General features: G+C 46.4%; 1 protein-coding gene across 1 annotated transcript; it reads left to right on the top strand.

Annotated features, from left to right (window-relative positions):
* The first annotated feature begins 1582 nt into the window (after positions 1–1582).
* PHLDA1 (pleckstrin homology like domain family A member 1) lies at positions 1583–2223 on the top strand. Its single transcript, XM_065743279.1, has one exon. It carries the CDS (start codon positions 1740–1742, stop codon positions 2208–2210), a length of 471 nt encoding a protein of 156 aa, XP_065599351.1. The 5' UTR covers positions 1583–1739; the 3' UTR covers positions 2211–2223.
* The last annotated feature ends 21026 nt before the right edge of the window (positions 2224–23249 follow it).

The following is a 23249-nucleotide window of genomic DNA, read 5'->3' on the forward strand; positions in this document are numbered from 1 at the left end:
CCCAAATCCCTTAAGTTCTGACTGCTCTGGTGTTTTTGGTCCAGTGGAGTGCATTTTAAATGGCTGTTAATACTTGTTGGCATACAGGATACAAGTTGAAATGGATGTTTTGCATGTTTACTTCTGGTCACGTGCTGAGGTGAATTTCACCAGGAATAAACAATTGTGAGTCTCTACATCAGAGTATGTCCATCAGTGTTTAGAGTGGGTTAAAAAGCTGACACTCAACACTTACTGCGGTGGAACTGAGAACTTCATACTGTAGAAGAACAAAGTGGAATGAATGGAATGAATGTAGTCCTGTTCTCTTACACACTTGATGAAATTCTTTGGCCTTCTTCTCTCATTTTTTTTCCCCTTTGATTAATTACAGATTACTACCAGCACTGAGAACAAGTGATGCCATGCACGTGAAAACAGGGAGATTGTGTTCACGTCCTTAAATACTATGGTAGAGTTTTAGGGGAGGAAAAGTTCCTGAATGCCTGCTGCACAAATATATATTGTAGGGCTCTGAGCCTAGTTCTTGTACTACTGGCTTGGGTATTCCATAGGAAGCAAATGACCACTGCATGTGGTAACAGAGCAGCAACCAGAACTGTACAGGGAAACTTAGGAACTTGTGCTTTGTGGGTTTAGTTCAGTGTCCCATGCCTTATATAAGCATTTACAATTATCACAACTGTTGTGAGGATCGACTCCATGTTTTAGTGTATGCACTGAGCTGCAAGGAGGAAGCCCCATTGTCCAGTTAAGTAGACCTTTACAGTATGCATCCCCTTTCTTGTTTGGATTGTAGCCAGGAAGTTACCTTCATTCCTGACTTGACTTTCTTTCTAGTTACCACAGGAAAGACAGAACAGCTAAAAGTTGATTTTAATTGCTTTAGCTATCTTAACTGTTTACCTCTCAGCAATTTATCAAAATTAACTTTGAACTGCAAGAGGAAATGACTACAGTTTGCATGATAAGCTAGAGAAAGAGCTTTGTCAGAGAGCAACTCCATTAAAGTGATCGTTAATAGTGAGTTTTTTTGCTGATGAGCTGTAGTGTGGGTCGTGCTTTCTGCCTGGTGAGATCAGCGTGAGCAGGGGCTGTGTTTATTGCTGCTTTCTTTGATGTTGTTTCAGTGTCTTTATGTTCAGTAGCACACCACTTCCAGCATTCAGTTTACGGTGGTGTTGTCAGCTAACGCAGCTAACATAACGCAGAAGGTGGTGGTGAGGCTCTTTGCTTTAGCAGTCACGGTGTTTCAAGGGCTGGGCTGTGGACGCTGGGGTGCCGCTAGCAGCCGGTGCCGCGGCTCCTGGCCTCCAATCAGCGCCGCGCGGCAGCGTGCAGCCGTACCGCTCCCCGGGGCCCGGGCTCGGCCCCCGCTCTCAGCCGCCAGCCGCGGATCTCCCCTCGCTCTCTCGCTGCGGGGCGGCACGGCCGGGCGCGGGGCTCCCGGGCTGCGGGTCGGGGCGGTGCCGGGCTCTCCTCCGCTGCCGCCGGGGCCGCCTTTTCCGCTGGGTGTCACTCTGGGGTGGGAAAGGCGCGCTCAAAAGCCGAGGGGCGGGAGAAGCCCTCCGCCACAGCTCCGCTCCGCCAGCGCTCCCGCCACGCCGCGCCACGGGCGGCCGCCGCTGCGCTCGCTGCGGGCCGGGGCGCTGCGCCTCGGGGCCGGCGCCGTGCGGAGGGTGCCGGGCTGGTGCCGGCTGCGCCCCGAGCGCTGCCCCCGCGGGCCGCCGGCCGGCAGGATGCTGGAGAGCGGCTGCAAGGCGGTGAAGGAGGGCGTGCTGGAGAAGCGGAGCGACGGGCTGCTGCAGCTCTGGAAGAAGAAGCGCTGCATCCTCACCGAGGAGGGGCTGCTCCTCGCGTCCCCCAAGCAGCCGCCCCCACCGCAGCAGCAGGAGCAGCCGCCGCCCGCGGCGCCGAGCACCGAGCCCGCGGCCAAGATTAAGGAGCTACACTTCTCCAACATGAAGACGGTGGACTGCGTGGAGCGGAAGGGCAAGTACGTGTACTTCACGGTGGTGATGGCCGAGGGCAAGGAGATCGACTTTCGGTGCGCGCAGGAGCAGGGCTGGAACGCGGCGATCACGCTGCAGATGGTGCAGTACAAGAACCGCCAGGCCATCCTGGCCGTGCGCTCCACCCGCCAGAAGCAGCAGCACCTGGCGCAGCAGCCCCACGGCCCGCGCCTCCGCAGCGCATCCAACTCCGCCTAGCGCCGGTCCGCCGCGCCGCGCGGGGACGGAGCCGCGAGCGGCCCCTCCGCGCCCCGAAGCGTTTCAGCCCTTTTATTTATATGGACCTCGGGACGGAGCCTCGGGTGTGACGGGACTTCGGGGAAACGTGATGTACTGTAACTTTATTTTAATGTATTTTATTTATTAGGCTGTGGGTTTTTTTTTTGTTGTTGTTGTTGTTTGTTTTCTGAGGCTTGTTCGCGAGGCGTTTCTGAATGTAGGCCGTACAGCCAAAAAGCGAAGGAAAGAACGAGCTCTGTGTAGTTTGGCCACGCGCAATTTGACAGAAAGAGCTCTTCGCCTGTGCCCCAAATACACTGTATTGTGTGAACACGGGATGTGCCATGCGTGGTTGGACCGCGGCCGGAACCCGCACTGCGCGTGGAAACTCTTCTCTCCGATGGGAAGAACCATTGAAATTTAGGATTTAATAATTTTCTTTCCAAAACATAAACGCGCGGTGGTGAACGATGATGCTCTGTACACGCTCAGTTATTCAATGAGAGTCACAGGCAGCGGTTGCTGGGAGGTGAAACCCATCTGATCGGTGCGTGAGCCCCATCTCCGTGGTGTGGGGGGACAGCCAGGCTCTACCTGGCTCTGAGGCTCCTGGGGGAGTGTTAGGAGCGTCCCGTAGCTCCTGGGGCTCCCTCTGGGTGTGCTCCAGGCTCTCCACCTTGGTTAGATTATCACGGCAGCATTTAAATGCCTTGCATTAAAGCAGCCCCTAGTTTAAAATTCATCTTCTGTATGTTGTAGCGATGGGATGGATTTATTTTGGTTACCGCTCCATCAGCTTGAAGTTTCTCTGTTGGTAGAGCTGCCAGAGGCGTGTGACCTGTCTCGAAGAGCACTGATGAAGTTGGAAATCTCTTATTGTCCTCTTCCTCCACCTCTTTCCCCAGGTGTGTGGGTTGCAGCCTTGGACACACATACCTGGTGCTGAGTCCTCCCCACCCCTCTGTGGCCTCTCCTCTGTGCTTGGCCCTGCACTGGCTCTCAAAATGCAGTGGCCAAGCTTGGGGGGGTAGGTTACAGCTGACCTAACAGAGCTGTCACTTTGGGACTAATTGAAGTCGAAGGTGCTCTGCATCTTCTAGGATTAGAATGGCTGTCTTGGCAATCACAATAGCCAATTTCCACATCCCTGTACATCTGCCATTATCATTCTGCTAATGCTTGGACGTTAGAGCTGCAAGGGGGATTCTCTAATGAGCTAGTCAGAGACTTACAAAATAGGCCATAATTCGTAACTTGGCTCCTCTCCTCAGAGTCATTAATTACAGCGCACTGAGCAACTAATCCACCTTTCCAGATAGGCAGACGTATTGCTGGTAGCTCACCTACTGAGATGTGTTAGCCTACTGAAGAATAAGTGTACGCGATGAAAACGGTTCCTGTGTGACCAGAGACACGCACGGTTCTCTGGCGGAGGCAGGTAGCCGTGTCCTAGGTGGACACAGACTGTCTGAGTTCCACTGAAGTCCATGGATCTGGTGCAAAGCTGAAGCTTCACTGCTCTTCTGGAAACGTTTGTAGTTTTGAAAACAAAAGGTGACTATTTCAGTCATGTAATTGAGACCGAAGGTTGAAAAAGCAAAGGAAATTGAAAATGTTGAGGTCGATGGTTCAAGGTCAATGTCGTATTTCGCTTCCTGTTTTTAGGTGCTGTGAAGGATGCTCTCCGAAAGCCAATTGGACTGACAAGGTCACTGACAAACTTTTGCGTGTTACCATTGCCCACTGCATTTCTTTTGTGAAGCGCCGGAGTCATACAGACACATCACAGCCCCCGCCTTGAGCTGTGCCTGTTTCTCAGCCCAAACTGATGGGCCAAGGACACCTGATGTCTCCTGGCAACTCTGCTCCCTCTGCTGCAAACCGAAGGGAAGCGGATGGGCCGGGGTCCTCTGGGGACAGCTGCACCGTGTGGCTTAGGCCGTGTCAGCGTTAAGGAGGCTGTGTGGTCTGCCGTGGTCAGCCCCGTCTCATGCTCTAAATTCCCCAGTGTTCGTGGCTGATAGCAGTTAGACCAAGAACTGGTTTGATGTCATGCACTAATTCTGCTTTTTTGGCTTCCCCCTGTACCACTGCGTGGCATTCGTTGGAGCTGCACAGTTAAGTGCTGCCTGTTGTGCCTCATAGGAAGAGGCTCTGATCGTGCTCCATCTTACTGGAACTTCGCAAGAAAGGGAGCCATTATCCCCTGATGAGAAGGAAAACAAACACACAAACGGTGTCTGGGTAATATAAATTTGTCAGAGACTAAACAACAACTCTATTAAAACACAAACAGGAGAATGCTTGGTGTAGGTAACAAAACTGTCGGCAGTTGTCAATCAGAAGGTTGAAACTGTGTGTCTTAAAAAAAAAAGTAGCTGAGGAAAAAGGTTCAGTGAGAGAATTCAAGCTGTGGTGACTGTACCAAAACCATGTAGAAACTTGGGGGTGGGGGAGGGGATGGGAAGGAACAGTCGAATGGAAGTTGCCCTTGTGACATCCTGAAGTAATGGCTCTCTCTTGAGGTTCGCGGTAGCTGTGCGTGCCAGCTTCTGGGTTATAGCCACAGCCATGCACCAATGTTTTCTGGAGTAACCTTTTGTGAGCAGAAATATCAGTGTCATCAAAAAAGAAAAAACTTGTGTAAATACAACTCATAAATGATTTCCGAGAGATGTGATTTATTTTTCATATTTTTCAAGATGCATTCCATTTCAAATAAAGAGGTATCTATTGAAAGAATTCTCACTGTGTTGGATGAGTGATTGTTTAAGCTGTTTTCTCACTTAAAAGTGATTAAGGTCTGATCTGAGCTTGTCTTGTGTCCTAGGGCTAAGAGGAATGCTTTTAACCTGTGTAGGTATCTTCTGAGGGTGACGGAGCAGTGGCACAGCTGCACAGAGAGGTGGTGGAGTCTCCTTCTCTGGAGACGTTCCAGACCCGCCTGGACGCCTACCTGTGCAACCTGGGCTAGGGAGCTGCTTTGGCAGGGGGTTGGACTCTGTGATCTCTAAAGGTCCCTTCCAGGCCCTATGATTCTGTGATTCTGAAGAAAAAAGATCCATTTAGCTGCTCTATGTAGCTCTGTTATGAGGCTCTGAGCCCTCAGCTCGCTTCTTGCTGTGTGAGATGTGAGCACCCACACTCAGTCCCACCAAATTAAGTAATGCTCTGTCTACTTGGCCTCAAAGTCAGTCCACACATAGCAGACCTTAAGGACACAGTCTTGGGACTTTGTAGGACATCAGAAACTTAATAGTGAAGCATTAAATGTGCTGCATTGCCCATTTTGTCTGCATCTGAAGTGTTGTGACTGACTAGGAAGCAGCCTGAAAGTAGTCGAGAAGACCACTTCCAACTTTTGGTTGCACCCTCCTACCAGCAATCCATTTTCTTACAGCTTTGTGTGAAAGGAAATGGGATACAAAGAGAAAAATATGTGCTGGCTTCGGGCTCTCAGCAGTACCATGGCTGTTCTGATGCCTTGGACAACCATGTGGTAAGATTCAATTGCAGCAGGTACTGGTTTCCAGGCCTTATCTGAAAGCATATGAATTTCAGTTACGCAGTGAGCCCATAGACCTGTTCTCAGTGGTGCTGCATGCCTTCCCCTGGGATGTGTCAGCAGCCTCTGCCATAAGAAGGTTATTGTAATGAGTAGAAGATTCTCTTTTCCCTTTGGGGCCATTATTTTCCTACTGGAGATTATTCTAGTGAGGTCTTCTCAAGATATTTTTTTCTGATCCAAAGCAAGATAGGATGAACTCTGCATTGATGAATTTCACAGCTCAGTGATTAAAATCTGTAGGCCCAATTAAAAATCTATTGAAATCAATAGGATTTTCTTCCAGGCTAAGACAGATTTTGGCCTTTAGTAGGAATAGTGGCTCATTTTCCTCTTCTATTTAGAAAACAAATGAGTGCAACCTCAGAATCAAGACCTCTGGCTGTAATCTGCACCGATAGCAACATGCAGTGATTAGTGTTACACTAACATTCTGGCCTTTTGTCTTTTCCAATGCACTGAGAGAGGGGAGTAGTAAGAAGATGGAATAATGCCCATGTTTTCAAAACAAAATAAAATATTAAAGAAGACACATTTGACCTGCTTTTTTTTTTCCTCTCAAAATGAATCTACGTTGGACTGATTTCTTGCAGTTTCTTCCAGATCCATTGAATTCACAGCAGTGCTGAAAATGAAACAATTTTCTTTTTAATTGAATCCAAATCATTACCCAACCCAAAGCTTCCCTTGCCTGGTTGCCTATTTCCAAGCAGCGACGTTTCAGCCCTTTTCTAGAAAACACCTTGATGGTTTTCCTCATCTACCCAATTTATTTATTTTTTGAACAGCTTTTGCAAAGACTACCAGCTGGAGCCTTTATTTCTAAGTTATAAAGCTACCAACAGTACTGTGGAGGCTCTGGTGCTCTTGATAAGTTTTTTCTTTCAGTGTTTCCACTGAGAGTTTTCTGCCTCGTGAGACCCTGGACACGCTGCGCATCTGCTACCTTCTGCTCTTGGCGTTGAAGGTAAGAGCTGAGCACTCCTAAGCTTTTCAGACACCCAGAGGACGTGGGAGGTGCCTGGGATCTCACAAAGGGGCTCAGCTGCTGGTGAGATCTCAGCCTGATGCTGCATGCTGAATTTCCAGGGTAAGTGGCATCACATCCAGGGCAAAGGACTGGGAATTAAAACCAGCTTACTGACTGTGACAGACTTGAAACCCAATGCTCTGTGTGAACTACCTGGTTTGATTGCAGCACTTAAAATCCGTCCTAAAGAGAGTTTGTAAGGAAAGCCATAGGTGTTCCGTTTAGGTTTATGGAAAAAAATAACAGAGACATTCATCCCAGCACAGACTAATGACAGTCACTGCAAATTGGCTGATTGTGTTGTCCTTCAGAGTCATCTCTGCCAATGCCAGCCACTGCCTGCATGGAAAATGGTTGTTTTGCTGGTGGTTTTGGTTTATCTATTGTGCAAAACGGTGATGTGACAGGATTGGATTTCACCTAAATAAATTTTTTTATTGACCCTTCCTCTTCCTTTTTGTCTTGTAGTAGTTTGCAATCAGCCACAGTTAGCTAAAGCATCCCAGTGAATACATATAGGGTGACTAACCATGACAATGAGACATACTGTACTCTGCGGTTAGTCGAATATTTTAAATGGGACAATTTACCACACGTTTTGTAATGCTTCCAGCAAGATGAGGAAATCACTGCTTTTGTTTTTAAGATCTTGTCAGTGTTTTGTAAATATTTCTGATATTTATGACTGTACATATGGTTTTGATTATAACTTGCAGGAGACTCAAGTATTGTGTCATATACTGCTTAGGAGGTGATTATTTCATTAACTGTCATTTTTGACCTTTTTTTGTCCTTTGGTGCATCTTTTGCACCACTGCCACCTGCAAAGCTGGAAACATGGCATCAAGCAAGCTAGGGCTCTCTCAAAGCATCAGCACAGCCTGTGTTTGGCTGTGGTGCCAGGCCGGGACCCTTTGAAGGGATAGCTCTCCATGCTGTGGCACGCTCTGGGCCTGGGCCTGAAGGCCGTAGCTGCCCATGCTCATGACAGCTCTGAGACCCAAGGTTGTGCAGGAGCAGGCTGGGCACCAGGGAGAGACAATGCCTTGGTGCCTGGGGATGGCTGGAGGGCCTGGCCCACTGCGTGGGATCTGTGTGAGAAGCCACGGCGAGGCTGCATGGGTGTCTTCCAGGAGGGGCTTGGAATCATTTTGGGTGGCTAATGCTGCTGGCCATTGCCAGCCCCAGTTACTGAGCAAGCACCCTCACAGAAGTGAAGGGAACCAAAGTTATTACCCATCACCCGAGCTATTCTGCTCTTCTGTTTATCACAGATTGCAAGGGCGAAGAGAGATTATCAGCCCATGATAACTTGGAGGGATAGTAGAGGTACGAATCCAGCATTAGAACCCTTTTTCTAGCACTACAACTGCCTTAGCTAAAACACGCAAAAAAAAAACCAAGAGAGGGGACTGATTTTCTTCCTTCTTCTTGTTTTATTGCCATTCTAATATCACTTGTCCATTCCATTCCAAAATCAGGAGTTGTGAGAGAGATTGAGTCAGAAATGCAGATCCCAACAACCGTTTTCCACCAGAAAGAAAAAAAGACACAATGAAAACTGACAACAAAACAAAGCAAAACGTGATTGATGTGGAAGGCTGTAGTAATCCACTCTTCTAGCTCTCCACTGCTGGGCACACACTGTGCTTGTACAGCTGCCCCGTGAGTCCTCCATGGGACCAAAAGCTCACTCTTGTGCCAGCAGTTGTTGCAACATGCAGACGACCTTGCTAGGGGCTTTATCTGTGAGTAAGATGAAGAGGAGAAAAATTACTCCCTTCTTTAAAAAATCATCCTTGAACTGAAAAAGCTATTTCTTTATTTGCTTTTTCAGGGCTGCTACTTCTCTTTGCCAGCCATGGAGTGATGTCTCCAAGTGGGTTGGCTGCTTTTTTCATTTTATCATGGGTAGCTAATATTTCCTGTTCCACTAAGCCATGTCTCCCTGGTTCCCATTCCTAGTGCTTGGCTCCTGAACGGAGTCACAGCTCCTGTCACAAGGCAGAGGCTGTGTGCTGATCGGTGTGGAAGTGATGACTGAGGCATCAGTAGCAGGGAAGTCACGCTGACAGCCTCACTCCCTGGCAGAGCGTGGTCCACATTCCTCACCGGGGCACACAGTGAGCCTGGGAAAAGGCTGCAGGGTCTCCAAATAAGTCCCACTGTCCTTCCGGAGCTGAGGGAGCAGGGAGGGCCAGCCTCTGATTGCTTCCCAAGCTTTGAGCAAGCATCTCTTTACATCTCTTATGCAGCGGAGCCCTGAGCAGTGGTTGCAGTGTTGTGAGTGCAAGTGGAATGCTTGGTCACAAAAAGCACCTAATGGCTGAGAGGTCAATAAGACATTGTCAGTGATGACAGTTGTAACAGTAAGACATTTCTTGTCCCATTCTTAGCACTAGGGCAAAGCCACAGAGCAGAAGAGAATGGATAAGTGCATGGATGTGTCTGGGATGAAACTGTGACCATTTCTGCAGCTAATCTGTGGGCCAGCTCTCGGTTTGAGGAATTACCCTACAAACAGTTGATAGGAACAGATGAGAGGATCTGCTGCCCCAGGGAAGCCACTGCAATCAACTTTCAACAATTTGGAGTTTGTTTTTCTGAGTTTTCCTGAGGGCTTAAGCAACTTGTCCTGGTCCACAGCCATCTGGCATTGTGAAACTGCAGTGAGAGAGGGACTGCTGCCCTGCCCTCCCCTGGTCCTGAGACAGCTGGGCAGGAGGCTTCAGGCACTGAGGGTGGGAGCCGATGATGGAAGCCTTCCTGGACACCACTGCAGATGGTGTTGATGCAGATGGAAGAGAAAAGGCTTTGTTTGCAGTGGTCTTGTGCCACACTGGGTGAGAGCTAGCACGGCCAGAGGAAAAAGGGCTCCTCCATCATGTTTCAGTCACATCTCGAAGGCAACATTCCCCTTCCCTTCAGACAGAGTCTTTGCCTGGGTGCAGGTCTGGAGTACTTGTGCTTGCCACCACTATTTGTGGGGCTGGGAAAACTGAGTGAAAGCCAGAGGTGCATGTTTGATAGAAGACAGTGGTAGCCTTTCCCTGGACATGCAGGCCACCCATGAGCAGTAGCGAAAGGTGAGTTTTTAGCAGCAAGCAACACCATGGTTAAATGGTGATGTTAAGAAGCTGGGAGGAATGACTGACACACCAGAAGGCTGTGCTGCTGTTCAGGAGACCTAGACAGTCTAGAGAGTTGGGCAGAGAGGAACCTTAGGAGGTTCAACAAGGACAAGTGCAGAGACCTACCCCTGGGGAAGAATAACTGCACACATCAGTACAGATTAGGAGGTAACCTGCTGGAGAGGAGCTCTGCAGAGAAGGAGCTGGCTGCCCTGGTAAACAACAGGCTGTCCATGAGCCAGCAGTGTGCCCTTTGTGGCCAAGAGGGCCAATGGTATCTTGGAGAGCATTAAAAACAACCTGGCCAACAGGTCGAGGGAGGTGATCTTCCCTTGTTACTCTGCCATGGTGAGGCCACATCTAGAGTGCCATGCCCAGTTCTGGACACCCCAGTTAAAGAAAGACAGGGAACTACTGAACAGAGTCCAGTGGGCTGCCATAAAGATGATGAGGGGCCTGTAGCATCTCCCATGCGAGGAAAGGCTGAGAGGCCTGGGGCTGTTCAGCCTTGGAGAAGAGGAGGCTGAGGGAGAGTCTTATCAATGCTTATAAACATCCAATGAGTGGGAGTCAAGAGGGTGGGGTCAGGCTCTTTTCAGTGATGCCCAGCAACAGAACAAGGGGTAATGGGCACAAACTGGAACATGGAAGTTCCATACAAATATGAGGAAACACTCCTCACAGTAAGGGTGACAGTGCACTGGAACAGGCTGCCCAGATGTTGTGGAGTATCCTTCTCTGGAGATATTCAAACTTGCCTGGACTCTGTCCTGTGCAACCTACTGCAGGGAACCTGCTTTAGCAGGGGGCTGGACTAGATGATCTCCAGAGATCCCTTCCAACTCCTACAGTTCTGTGATTCTGTAAAGCTAGATTATCATTACAGGAAATAGTTTTTCTCCCCCAGGTTTCCCTTAATTCTACTTGTTTCAGCCACCTACAAAAAAGGTGTTTTCTTTGCAAAACAAAATTCTAAACAATTTGATCATCTTCCCATTAGCTGAAGTTCTGCAGCAATCTCTTCTGCTTCTAAATCTCAGTGAACAACAGTCAGTGCTTATGCAGGTATCCTCAATGCAGTATTTAATTGCTATTCTGGGCAATGACATGGCTCTAACGAAATGTGAAGATTGCATACAAGGAAAGATTACATATCCACAAAGCTGGCAGGGCTACAAAAATCATTTTGCTGGCTTTAATTCCCTGATGTTATAATGTACTGAATCTTTAGAAGATGTAATGGTTTATTTTCAAAGCATTCGATTCAGGATTTTTCTCAATGTACTCACTCAGATGAAGTCAAAACCTTGAATCAAGCTGAATTCCAGACAAGTAAAGTAGTTTTACTGAGCTCTGGCTGTGCATGATTTTTCTTCAGCCCTCTTCTCCCTCATCTCTGCGTTTAGCACACCGTTGATGCTGGGAGAGCTCTGCACACCTCAATGCTGGCAGCTGCTGCGTGCCTTACTGATTGGGTTGTGTTCTGTGCTGCTGCTGCAGCTCTCAGTCAGCCACAGGTACACAGCCATTGTCTGTGAGGCCTGCCCTTGCATTGGGTGTTCCTGAGCCTCCATGGCCAGGCAGCCTTCTGACAAAGAGTCAAACCCAGCTTTGCCTCTGCGCATATCATTGCTGTCTTTGTGCTGCAGCCAGGAGTGAGCTTAGCTGCTCTAAAAGCAAGGATGAATCCAAAAGCACTGCTTATTTATGTGATACTCCTAATGGTTCTTTTGATCTTGTGCCTTTTTTAACCCTGACTATACGCAGTTACTGTTATACCCAGCAGCTCTGCAGTCCCTGCCTGGAAGAACCTGGCTCATGGTGGCAATGGCTGGTACACAACATACTGAAAAGAAAAATGCTTTTATAATGTAAAGAATTCCCACTTCATGGGGAAATGTGTGTCAGAGTACCAGGAACTCACTCAGCATGATACACATGCAAGTGCCTTGCTCCAAGGTGCAGGTGGTTTCTTTCATACTCTCAGAGGTGTGTGCAAATAAAGCACCAGGGCTGAGGAAAAATGAGTGCACTGAGCAGCCAGAGATATCAACAACTGCCCCTATGAGAAGCTTCCATGTCCTACATTTTCACGCAAGTTAGGATGTGAGGAATGTTTCTTGTTGAATTTTTCCTGCTGGAAGACTGCAGAGCTCTGGGATCAGTTTAGCTTGCAGCTGGCCCTGAGGCTGAGGCCCTCGTGTCCATGTGCATGGAGACTGGCCCTTGTGTCCATGTCCATGGCAGTCACGAGGCAGGCTGATGGGAAGCTAACAGCCAAGGAGGCCACACAACTCACACCCACTTCTCTCATCAGCTGTGTACCTCCTTGGCAATACCATCTTCTGGTCTCAAAGGATTGAGGGGGAAGAACACGCTACATGTTAATGTTTGCCCTTTACTCTGAGCCTGCCCATGAGGAGTCCTGGTCCTTCAGCAGGAGTGATGCATTGGTGAAATGGCTGGAGAAGCATCATGACACCAAAAGCAGCGGCTCTGTGTAGCAATCTGAAGTCTATGGGACACCTAGTCCTGTCCCTTCCACTCCCTATTGGTATTTAGAAAAAACAGCCAAAGCAAGCCAATAGGCAGTTAGCAAAATAAAGAATAAAGCTCTGAAGGTGAAGCTATGACACTACAGACGTCTGTAACAAAATTGCATTGACTTCAGTGAAGAGCTCTGTCCTTGCAGTAATTTGGGATCCTTTCTGCCCATTCAATTGCTATTATAAAAACTTTTATACGTATAAGTTGCATTCACTACAATTTAGTTTAGCCTCTTGATTGAGGAAAAAGAAGAATTAGGTGCCAAAAAGAAAAAAAAACAAACCCATCAGGTATTTAAATATCCATCCTCTATTAGAGTGATTTCTGTCAATAGAGTCCTATGGGCCCCCAGGAGAATGGGCAGAGCCCACTTCCCATTGTTGAAATGCTGAAGAAAGAGCTCAATTGACAAATGGTCCCCAGTTGTGTGCATGGGCCCCATGAACAGACAGCTGGACTGGGCTCCAGCATGTAGCAGCCATTCCAACACAATCCCCCCTTCCTTTGTGAAGTCAGAATTGGTCAGTGGCGACAAAATTGGTGTTGCCCATTAGAGATTACATTCTGTTGACTTTCTCATTGCTTATTCCCCCGCAGCAGGAACAGGCATTAGCCTCTTCTCAACAATGTCTGAATTGCTATCAACAGTTTTGTGAGTTGTTTGCTTGTGATAGTAAAAACATGAGAAAAGCAAATGTGGCAGCACCGGAGAGCAATGTGGGAGAGGGCATGCAACAATAGGAACATGCAGTCTGCAATGACAGCTTCAACCTGCTCCTGTCAGTGAAACCTGTATGCATCCTGACGTGCCAATGCCTGCTCAAAATGTTCCCACAGTATGGGGACCCCATGAGGGCTTCCCAGTGCCTCAGCTTCCACCCAGGAGGGAACAAGTCACCCAAAGCTGCCCCTAAATTGAAAAGCCCTGCTAATCTTGGTAGCACTGCAGCAGCCTGCTATGCTTGGGGCTGGCCAGGTCCTAATGTTTTGGGCCAAAGATAATTTCCAGCTATAAACATTTCAGAAAAAATGACTTAGTTAAAATATTTCTCTGGTCTAACGGAGCTTGGACTCATTTTAAATCTTGTTCAGAAACTTAAAATATGGACCTTGAGGTCCTGGGCACCCTGTCCCTGGCTGTCCCTGTTTGAGCAGGGCGCTGGACCAAATGGACCCTGAGGTCCTTTCCCACTTCAGCCATTCTATGATTCTGAGAAACCTGGCAGTCCTGAAGGGTGTGAGGGATTCGTGTTTCTCCTCATCACTGCCTGGGTTGAGCTGGTGCTCCACACGGGCTATGACCTTGGGGCCCATTATAGTGACTGGACAAGGAGGTCCCTTGTGTCTGGAAACAAGGAGTAGCATGTAGCTGGCAGCTGCCATTAATGCCACTCTCATTAAAGGATTCTGAAGGGTTTGCTGCTATTACATTTCCCTATAGCAGTTCATCACATTATGGACTTAAGACTGATGAGGTCACACTTGCCAGCTCCTGGGGATAGCCCTGCCAGTTTAATTAGCTGTCTCTGATTGTAGTTGTGCTCATCTTGCTGCAAGCCCTGGGAATGTCTCTGTGTTGTGGCAGAGGTGGAGCCCAACAGGACGTGAAAAAGGAATAGAAATTTGGTTTCATGTTGGTTTATTTCGTACTTCTACATATATGTTTGTGGATGTTTAAATTGGGAAGTGGTGGTGGGAGGTCTGATGGGAGGTATGGAGGTGGTAGTGCTTCCCTGTGAATACAAGGAAGACATACTCTTTTCCCACCAGAGCCAGGAGAGGGGCAGGCAGCACTCTGGGGCAGAATCCTTCATCTTGTGTGTGCACGGCTTGGCAACAGCAGGATGGTTGACCAGGGCTGGGCATCCTACGCCTTGAGGATGTTGCAAGTAATAACAAGGCAGTGTTATTCTTTAATGATTGCTGTGCTGTGAATCCCACAGACTGGTTGTGGCATGAAGGATATTGTTGTTAGCACTCACTGTGTCTACCCTCCTCAGAAGAGTTACTGATTTCATAGCAATCTGTAAAGCAGAGAGCAATGGATCCCCTTCTCCCCTGTTCTGACTCACCTCCTCGCCCAACTGCTCTGTTTTGCCCCAAATCCATTCTTCTGTGAGCATGCCCAGCTCACAACAAACATCTCCACCACCAGCACAGGCAGGGAAGCGTTTGCGTGATGCTGTTGTCAGTGGATGGTTTGTCTAGTTTTAATTCCCATGGCTCCAGTTCTGCGAGTGCTTACACACAGACCTTCTTTTGCTGGGGTGGCAAGGGTGAAAGCCAGTGTTATGAATCATTTCCTCCTGGCTGTGGCAATGAGGTTGGTTTGCAGAGTGAGTCACGAGGGAGCATCGCAGAGTGGTGACATTCCCCAAGAAAAAGACCTTCAGGTCGCCGAGTAACTCTCAGAGGTAGCAGCTGTGTTGCCATCACCATTTACCAGCCTCGGTCACTGAAGTCTTTGTTTACTTAAAACTGTGGGCACAGTGGGTACTGTACACCTGGTGTGTGAGAAACGGTGCTTCTAGTAGAAGTACTGCAAAGGCTTGCACACATGACAAATCAAGTGTCACATAACTCTTGCAGCCCCTTGCAGAGTGCCCTGGAGCAGAGCTACAGAAGTGGCATTGCTGTGGATTTTAGTGTACCTCTTAGCTTTGAAGAGCCATGACTATGCTGGTGATGCCCAACAAGCCCATCCCTGTGGTACAGAGTGTAAAAACTAAAGGGCCTGAGAGGTTGTGCACAACCTAGAGCAATGCATTTTAGTGCATTTACCACCCTGAGGTTGCATCTTCCCACTGAGAGAGACCCACTTTATGGCAAGATTTCAGGGGAAACAACCAATTCTGAGTGCTCCTGATGAAGCTTTCATACGTCTGCATGCTCATGAAGACATTGGGGTTTTCTTTAGATACTGGGGAGCTTGCATCTATGGCAGAGGCAGCAACATGTGACACTGTCCTCCCCCTGCTGCTGGGGCTGCTTCAGAAAGCCATGTGCTTGTGCAGTCTTCACCCTCCCCAGCTCCATGCAGAAGCCCCTTCTGCAGCATCTCCTGCAGATCCCCTCAGGTCTTGCACAGGGACAGTGCTGTGCTTCAGCACGGAGAGGAGGCTGTGTGGAATAACAGGAAACACGGGATGAAATGCCCATCTGTGGTCTCCTGTGAGAGCAGAGGGCAAGGCCAATGCAGTTCCAGCAGCACAGCGGATTTCGCTGCTGCCCGCTCACAGTGATTGACACTTCCTTATTTTTAAAATAACCAGCAGCAGGAATTCTCAGCATTTCACATGTTTGAAGGACATATTGTTTCCTCTGCAAATAATCCGTAGCCATCTCCAGTTACTGCAGAAAGACAATGGTTGTCTTAATAATATAACGTCCTGTGTTGGATGCTTTCGATGCTGATGACTTCACTGAGATTAACAGAGTCTCTCCAAATCACAACAGTAATTGTCACATTGGTGTGAAGGTATTTTTCATCTTCAGGGATTTAGGGCTCTGTGGCATAGTCTTAATGAATATAATCCCTCCATCCAGTTTAGGACTTCAGAACTTTCTCACGTATCTTCAGAATCTTCAAAATGATTATCCGCAGTTCTCAGGAAAAGCCTGAATGTGAAGCACACGTTTCAGCATTGTTTTGCTGGAGTCTCTTCTTTTTTTCTTCCCTCAGGACCTGATGGGTATTGTTCAGATGCAAGGTAACCCTGGAGCTTTGGCTGTGCCTACCGAAAGGTGACAGATTTATCTTCTTGAACCCATCAGCACAAATTAGGGAAGGAATATAAGATAATTTTGAAGTCGCACAGCTCTCTTCCAGGCTGTGCTGTCACTGTTCTCTTAACAAGGCTCCAGCTTTCTCCTGGATACCTGTAGGTCTGTAGCATGCGGGACTGTATTTCCAACATTCTTCTGCATTTTCATTTTTTTCCTTTGTGACAGCATTTTGGCAGGCTTTTCTTAGCACAGCTTGATAATAAATCCTCTTATTTGGAGACAATGTCTAAGACCTTGTATTTTAAGTCTGTTAATAGCACGAGGTGTACTTGTATGCATAGTCACAGTCAGCACTGCTTTTTTTCCTTTATGATCGTTTTTGGATCGACCATCTTGTGTGCAAGTCAATGATGATTACTTCCAGCTTTCCTTTTCAACTTTTTGTCTTCCTTTGCTTGAAATCTCTCATCATAAACCTATCTGGAGGAGGCAGGGTGAAATGTCCCACCTGTCTTTAAAACATAGCTCCCAGGGGAGGCTGACCTTCCGTGAATGGAGCAAGAGAATTCCACTGTGGGCTGCTGTGAGTTTGCACTTGGTGTTGGTCATGCAGGATGCAGGAGATGGGGAGATGTGCCCAGGAGAGAAATTCTGCTTGCAAAGGGTTTCAAGCCTTCAGGTTTGGCTTCAAGTGAGTAGTCCAGCGTCCTGCTCCCATAGCTCTGGTGCTGTTTTTGGTACACCAAATTTGTTTTTGGTACACCAAACACCTTGTGAAATGGCTGTTTTTCTTGCTGTCCCTATTTTCTATCTTCCAACACACTGCCAGCAGAAAGCATGCAGAGAAGTGCTCAGGCATTTCCTGAGCTCATAACCCTGGTCTCTTGAGTGAGAGTTAATCTGATACAGTCTAAATCTTGAGTACCAAGTGTCAGTGTGTCTCTTTTATGCATACTATATGCAACTGTGAATGTTTATTCCCTGTGCTGAAAAAAACACTCAAAGCGTTCCTCTCTCTGCAACTGCTGGGCAGCAGGGGCATTTGTCCTGTAATATTATGTCTAAATATAGAAGAATTCTGCATTATAGATAGACTGCCTCTTTACATATACATGCTATATACACACAGCATTTAAGAATCTCTGTCCACAGGCTTATATATCATACACTAGTGAAGACGTGGAGTCCTAAATATTACAAGAGACTGAAACACATTAGCCTGTGGCCTTCTGTTGTTTTGGAAGTGTCTGAATGGTTTGATAAAGTGGACCAAGACAACTGATAAGCATGTAATTTAAAAGAATATTTTCCCAGTTATCCTCTTTCTACTAAGTCTTGTCCCAAGGTTGTCACTTCTTCATGTGTAGACTGCCTGACTGATTGCACCCATATGCTTCCATGCAAGCTATTTAGACGTCCTATAAGAGAAAGAGAAAACCCTGGCTTTTAAGCTGAAGTTGTGCCAAGCCTAATCTCCAGCCAACAAATGTTTTCTTCTTCTTTTAATTTGATTTATTTTTTTATCCCAGCCCAGTATATGGTTTCCTTGCATGGAGAAAATGTTAGTGTAGTGGGTTGGTAGAACACCTGTTGTGTAAATCTTTGTGATTTTTATAATGTGAGCTCCTGCTGGCAGAGACAGCTGTGTCTCACATTTAAACGGGGAGTATAAGGTATCAGAGGAGGAAGGAGAGAAAAAAAGGCTTAACATAAGAAAACAATACATCAGTGACCAGAATCTGCTGTCAAGTTTTATAAGCTAAATGAGTTAGAGTTGAAGGGGATATTAAAAGAGAACCATTCTGTTCCTAGAAGACAAAGTGTGTTTTCTTACAGTGATTCCCAGAGGATTTTTCATTTCTGACAACGAACAGAGCAGACAGCTGGTCCACACAAAAATGTACGTGCTAATTAACTTAACCCTCGTGTTACACCCAGACAATATTTAACAAGCAGAAACATTGCTGAGGAATACCAGAAAAACTTGGGGGCTTCCTTGCACAGCACCGAATTCTCCTAACTAGCTACACAAATTCCTCAGTCCTGCTGGTTCAGCAAGATCTTTGTCATGAGTGAGGAAAGCAGGGCTGTTCCCTCCATCAGCAGCACTTTGAAACATGTAGGGTATTTTTTTCCATTGCAGTTCAACACCCTTCTAATATTCCCCATGAAGGTCTATGCCCTGAAGCAGCAGCAGAGCCACAGAGTTGTCCTTATGCTGGCCCCCCCGGACATCCCTCTCCATGTGGATTTTCCCACCGAGGAGGTGCTAGGACCTTGCTAGCTGCAGCAATGGCTTGGTATGCTCGTGCAGGACATGTGCCACTCCCATCCAGCCAAAGAAGGGGGCAACAGGTCACACCTCTCTGGAGTCCAGGTGGAAGATGGAAACAAGACTGCCCACCCCTGCTGAGATACCCCAATTTTTTGACCTGTCCATGTTGGCATTGGCACTGTGACAAACAGCCCCTTCCTTTGCTGGGAGAAGTGGAAATTTTGTCAGTGTACACAATTTGAATTGGGTCTTTGAGGAACAGCCCTACAGGCAAATTGTAATAACACCATGTGGGAAAGGTGATGAATGAAAGAGGTCAGCGTTTGCAACCAGAATACAGTGGACATTCTCCTTCAGTGTTTGATGAGTTTTGCTTTTGCTTAGATCATGTCAAGTTTACTCAAAGTCAGACAGTGTTTTCTGAAAGCTTCTTCTGAATGTTTTAATTCATTTATTTCTCTCATCCGCTTCCCTTTCCTCTTCCATTTCACTATTACAGATGTCAGTTCAACAAATAAAGTGTATGGGCAGAACAACACATCTATTCTCTTGTAAAAAAATTAAAAAGGAGATGATTATTTCATTCTCCTGCTATTAACTTTATAAGAAAAGGCCTTTGTACCTTAAATAAAAGCGGGTGTAATGATACAATTGTGTACCTCAGCTCCTTTGCTTCTGAGGAAGCAATTCATGAAGGAGAGCATCTAGTTTGAAAGTCTGTCAATATATCCTGATATTTCTTTTACCTAATGTTGTGGTTTAACCTAGCAGATGTCTCAGTACCACACAGTCATTTACTTACTCCTCCTCTTCCCAGTGGGATGGAGAAGCAGATTGAGAAAAAAAAAAAAAACAACAAAGTAGAACTTGTGAGTTGAGATAAAAGTATTTATTATGAGAGAGAAAAGGAAAAGGATAATAGTTATGTCTAAACATATTCATATATGAATGTATATAACAAGTGATGCACAAGCAATTTCTCACCATCCCCCAACCAATGCCCAGCTAGCCCTTGAAGCAGAAGAGATCAAGATGCATTCCCAACCCTCCAAAACTCCTTTCACATGATGTCACATGGTATGGAATATCCCTTTGGTTGGTTTTAGTCAGCTGTCCTAACTCTGTTCCCTCCCAACTCCTTGGGCCCTCACTGCTAATGGCCTTGGATCTGCACAGCACTGCTTAGCAGCAGCTATACACATTGGTATATAACTCTACCTTTTTGTGGAGAAATATTTCATACCATTGGGCTTAGTGTCTGGCTGTTCATGCACCTCACTGGGACAAGGACAACAAGGTCCCGTTGGATGTGGCTTTCACCTTTCTAGTTGTGTACTCTGTTCTCCATGTACCTCTTATCTCCAGGCTCTTCCCTTGCAGTAGTTCAGACTATGTACTTGGCCACCTTGGCAGTGTGGAAGAGCTGACGTTTCCCCATAGTAGAAGAACTTTAATTTTGCACAAAATTTCTGTCTCAGATGCTGTGGCAGTGTCAGTGAGCTTGCTAGCCGTGAGACACTGCTAAGGGAAAGGGCTGCACAGTGCCAGGCATGAATCACACGGCACATTGATAAGGATGGTCATTACTCATCATCGGATACCATGGAGCCAATGTGGCAGAGCCGTCATGGTCTATTTTGAACTTGTTATCTCACGCTCACTTCCTCGTACATCATGCATTACTCTCAACAATAAGCCACTAAAATAACCCGCATCTCTTGTTTCTAGGAAAGATCTGCTGCTGCTTACCATCATTCAGTGTGTTCATTTGTGAGAAAGTCTGGAAGCAACTACAAAACAGAGTTTTAATGAAGCCATTAGTAGCTTGTCCTTATGTGCATCTGTGACCCACTGACTCCTGTCTATACTCTCCTGCGCTTGGCCTTCAGAGGAGTCTAAAACTTCTGCCCAGGCCACAGTTCATTTCTTCTCCTATTTCAGATCTTTGTGCCATTTAGGTAATGTCAAATTAGCACAATCCTAGGGTTTTAATTTAAAACTGGCCAGCATGACTAAGCATAGCTTAGCAAATAATATCATAAGATGAATAAGGGTGAGAAACAGAACTGACTTTATTTGAGACCAGATTTTGGCATCCTTCTGATGAATAATAATGAAATCTTCAAGTAATTCTGTTACTTTCATTTTATTTATTTCTGTGGATCTGCTTCCAGGGTAGGACTCAGCACACCATAATCTAGGCCTTTGTGATTCCGTATTGTTTGGAGATGAGGCAGCTTTCCACTCCAACTCTTCAAGTATTTTGAATATTTCATAGCATCTCTTGTTTTGATCTCTCCATCTTCCCTTTGATCTCTTCATCTTCCCTTAAAACGTGGCTAGAATTTGTTTGGTTGGATCAATCATTTTTAAGCTTTCTTCTGATTTCTTGAAAAGATCACTGATTGTGTGTGATGCATCTTCTGGAGATATCAGTTTTTCACCGTTTTAGTCCAAAATTTAAGAACAGAACTACATCTGCATGCAGTCTGATGAATAGTTAAGTGTTTTGCTCGGAGCTATGACCATGTCTGAATTTATGCCAACATTTTTGTAATCAGGAAATCACAACCAATAAAATTTTACATCTCTATCCATTGGGAAATAATGGGTTGTTTCCTCTGTGCTGGTAAGCCCAATTTCTCTTGCTCCTTAAGATTTGGATGAGGGCTATAGTGAATCCTGTGTTTACACCATTTCTGAAAGACAACAGCATTACTGGTACAGTATTAGATGGGGTGATGTGCCTATGCTCAGACTGCCTGTCAAGGAGGAAAAAGCAAGTGCACACCTGAGGGGTATTGTGGGATGCGGACAAGGTAAGCTGCAGATATCCAAAAGGGAGAATACAAATGCAAGCAGACGGATCAGAAAACACAGCAAGCTTAGGCTCTCCCATGTTTAGAAATACAGACATACAGAGGCCTACTAACTCTTCCATGAACATTTTCTGCTGGGAGCTTTACTCATATTTTATCTCACACCTTACAGACAAGAATTCCCTCAGCTTTTCTTTTTCAGATCCTTTGAGAATGTCAGAAGTCTTGCAATAAAATGCATTACCATAAAAAAGTTGCTCATCAAGCCACACAGGAAATGTGGATCTATGTTAGCATGTGAAACAGCTAAAAAGCTTTAGCCTTAAGAGCTGACCTCAGAAATCATTTGTGAATGTCTGAATATGAGTGCAAATTCAGTCCTTGGAAGCAGAGAATTTGCAGGAGGGACTCTCAGCTGTGCTGCTCTCTGTGCTTGGGGATCTCCCATGTGCTCTCTTTAGGAAAAAGTAGATTCCTCCTTCCCTTTTTTCTTATAGGAAGGGAACAAGGTCAAGAAGTAGCTTGTTAGAAGCCCTGACTACGATGGGCCTTGTTTCTATTGATCTATGGGTATATTACAAATTGCAGGAACTGCAACCAATTGGATCAACAATATATATGTTTACTTACATTTATCATATTAACTTCCATGAACGTCAGAGGGGGTTTAAAACACTGAGAGAATTAACTTTCTAACCCATAAACAGTAAGTTTTAAACAATTAGAAAGCACAATTGTTTAAAACCCAGTTCCGAACATGCCCTTCCTGAGAAGAGGGGTTAAGCCTCTTGAGGTTGAGTCAGAACAGGTGTATGAAGGAGACTTGCAATTTTACTCATCTAAGCTGAACAGAATTAGTCTTTTTTTTTAAGTGTCTGCTAATGTCTGTTTCCCTTGTTCTCTCAGACTTACCCTGCTTCTTTTCCTTCCCTGCTCTGTTTTCATATTTGCTCCTATAGCAGAAGTCCTTGTCAGGCTATAAAGTGTTGAGTAGATGCAGGCAGACTTAGCGCTCTCTGAGCCCGTAGGGATACATCCATCCTTGGCCAGATGCCACAGCCTAAATTGTTCTGCACACTAACTTCTGCTGCCCTGGGTACTTGACACAGCCCATTGCACCAAATCCTATTTCTAGAACTGTAAATGTAAATTAGGGCTCCTGCTGGTCATGTTTCAACAACATTTTTACAGATGAACACCACTGCCTTGTTTATATATCTGCTATTGTAAGCCCGTAAGTCTCTTACTCTCTCTTACTCTCTCTCTCTTATTCAGTCTCTTACTCTCTCTCTCTTATTCAGTAGCTTGCAGAGCCTGAATATAAGGTTTACTGTGACTGAAACAGAAACATAGAATGGCCTTATGAAGGAGCTGAGGCACTTCATTTTACTCTGCAAAACACTATAGTTGTTCAGCCATACCTATATATTATCTGCTATTGTATGCAGCGCAGAAGCTACACAGAGCCTGCACCTGCTGTGAGGCGGCAGCAGCCATTTTGATCATCACCTGGAGGTGACACCCGGCTGTGAGCCTGCAGCTGGTTTTAGCTCATGGGAGGAACAAACACTGCATAATTTTTAAGCAGGGAAGAAATCATCAGGCTTATGTGCATTGATCAAGTGTGCCATCACTTGGTTTTGGTGACAGGGAACAGGGTTATGGCCCATCTTTGTGTCTCTCCCAGGCAGGTCTGCTTGCACGCAACGCTGCCATGCATCACCCCGGTCCTGCAGCACAGAAGTGGGGGATTTGCCCGGTCCTGGCACATTCCTCAGGAGTGGCAGCACAGTGCTCGTGTTCCTGGTAACTGTGCCCTGTGCTGCATGCCAGGAGGTTCAGCACTGCCACCTCCTCCAGAAGCACAGCATCCACTGCAGAGCCCATCACGAGTTCATTACATCTTAAAAAACCGTTCCTAATCT

The sequence above is a fragment of the Cyrtonyx montezumae genome, unplaced genomic scaffold (assembly GCF_038088225.1).
Source record: "Cyrtonyx montezumae isolate F1298 unplaced genomic scaffold, pur_monq_1.0 scaffold_3, whole genome shotgun sequence".
NCBI classification, from domain to species: domain Eukaryota; kingdom Metazoa; phylum Chordata; class Aves; order Galliformes; family Odontophoridae; genus Cyrtonyx; species Cyrtonyx montezumae.

Bases quoted from the DNA above. Each gene is read 5' to 3' on its own strand.
- PHLDA1 (XM_065743279.1), top strand. From the start codon at position 1,740: ATGCTGGAGAGCGGCTGCAAGGCGGTGAAGGAGGGCGTGCTGGAGAAG.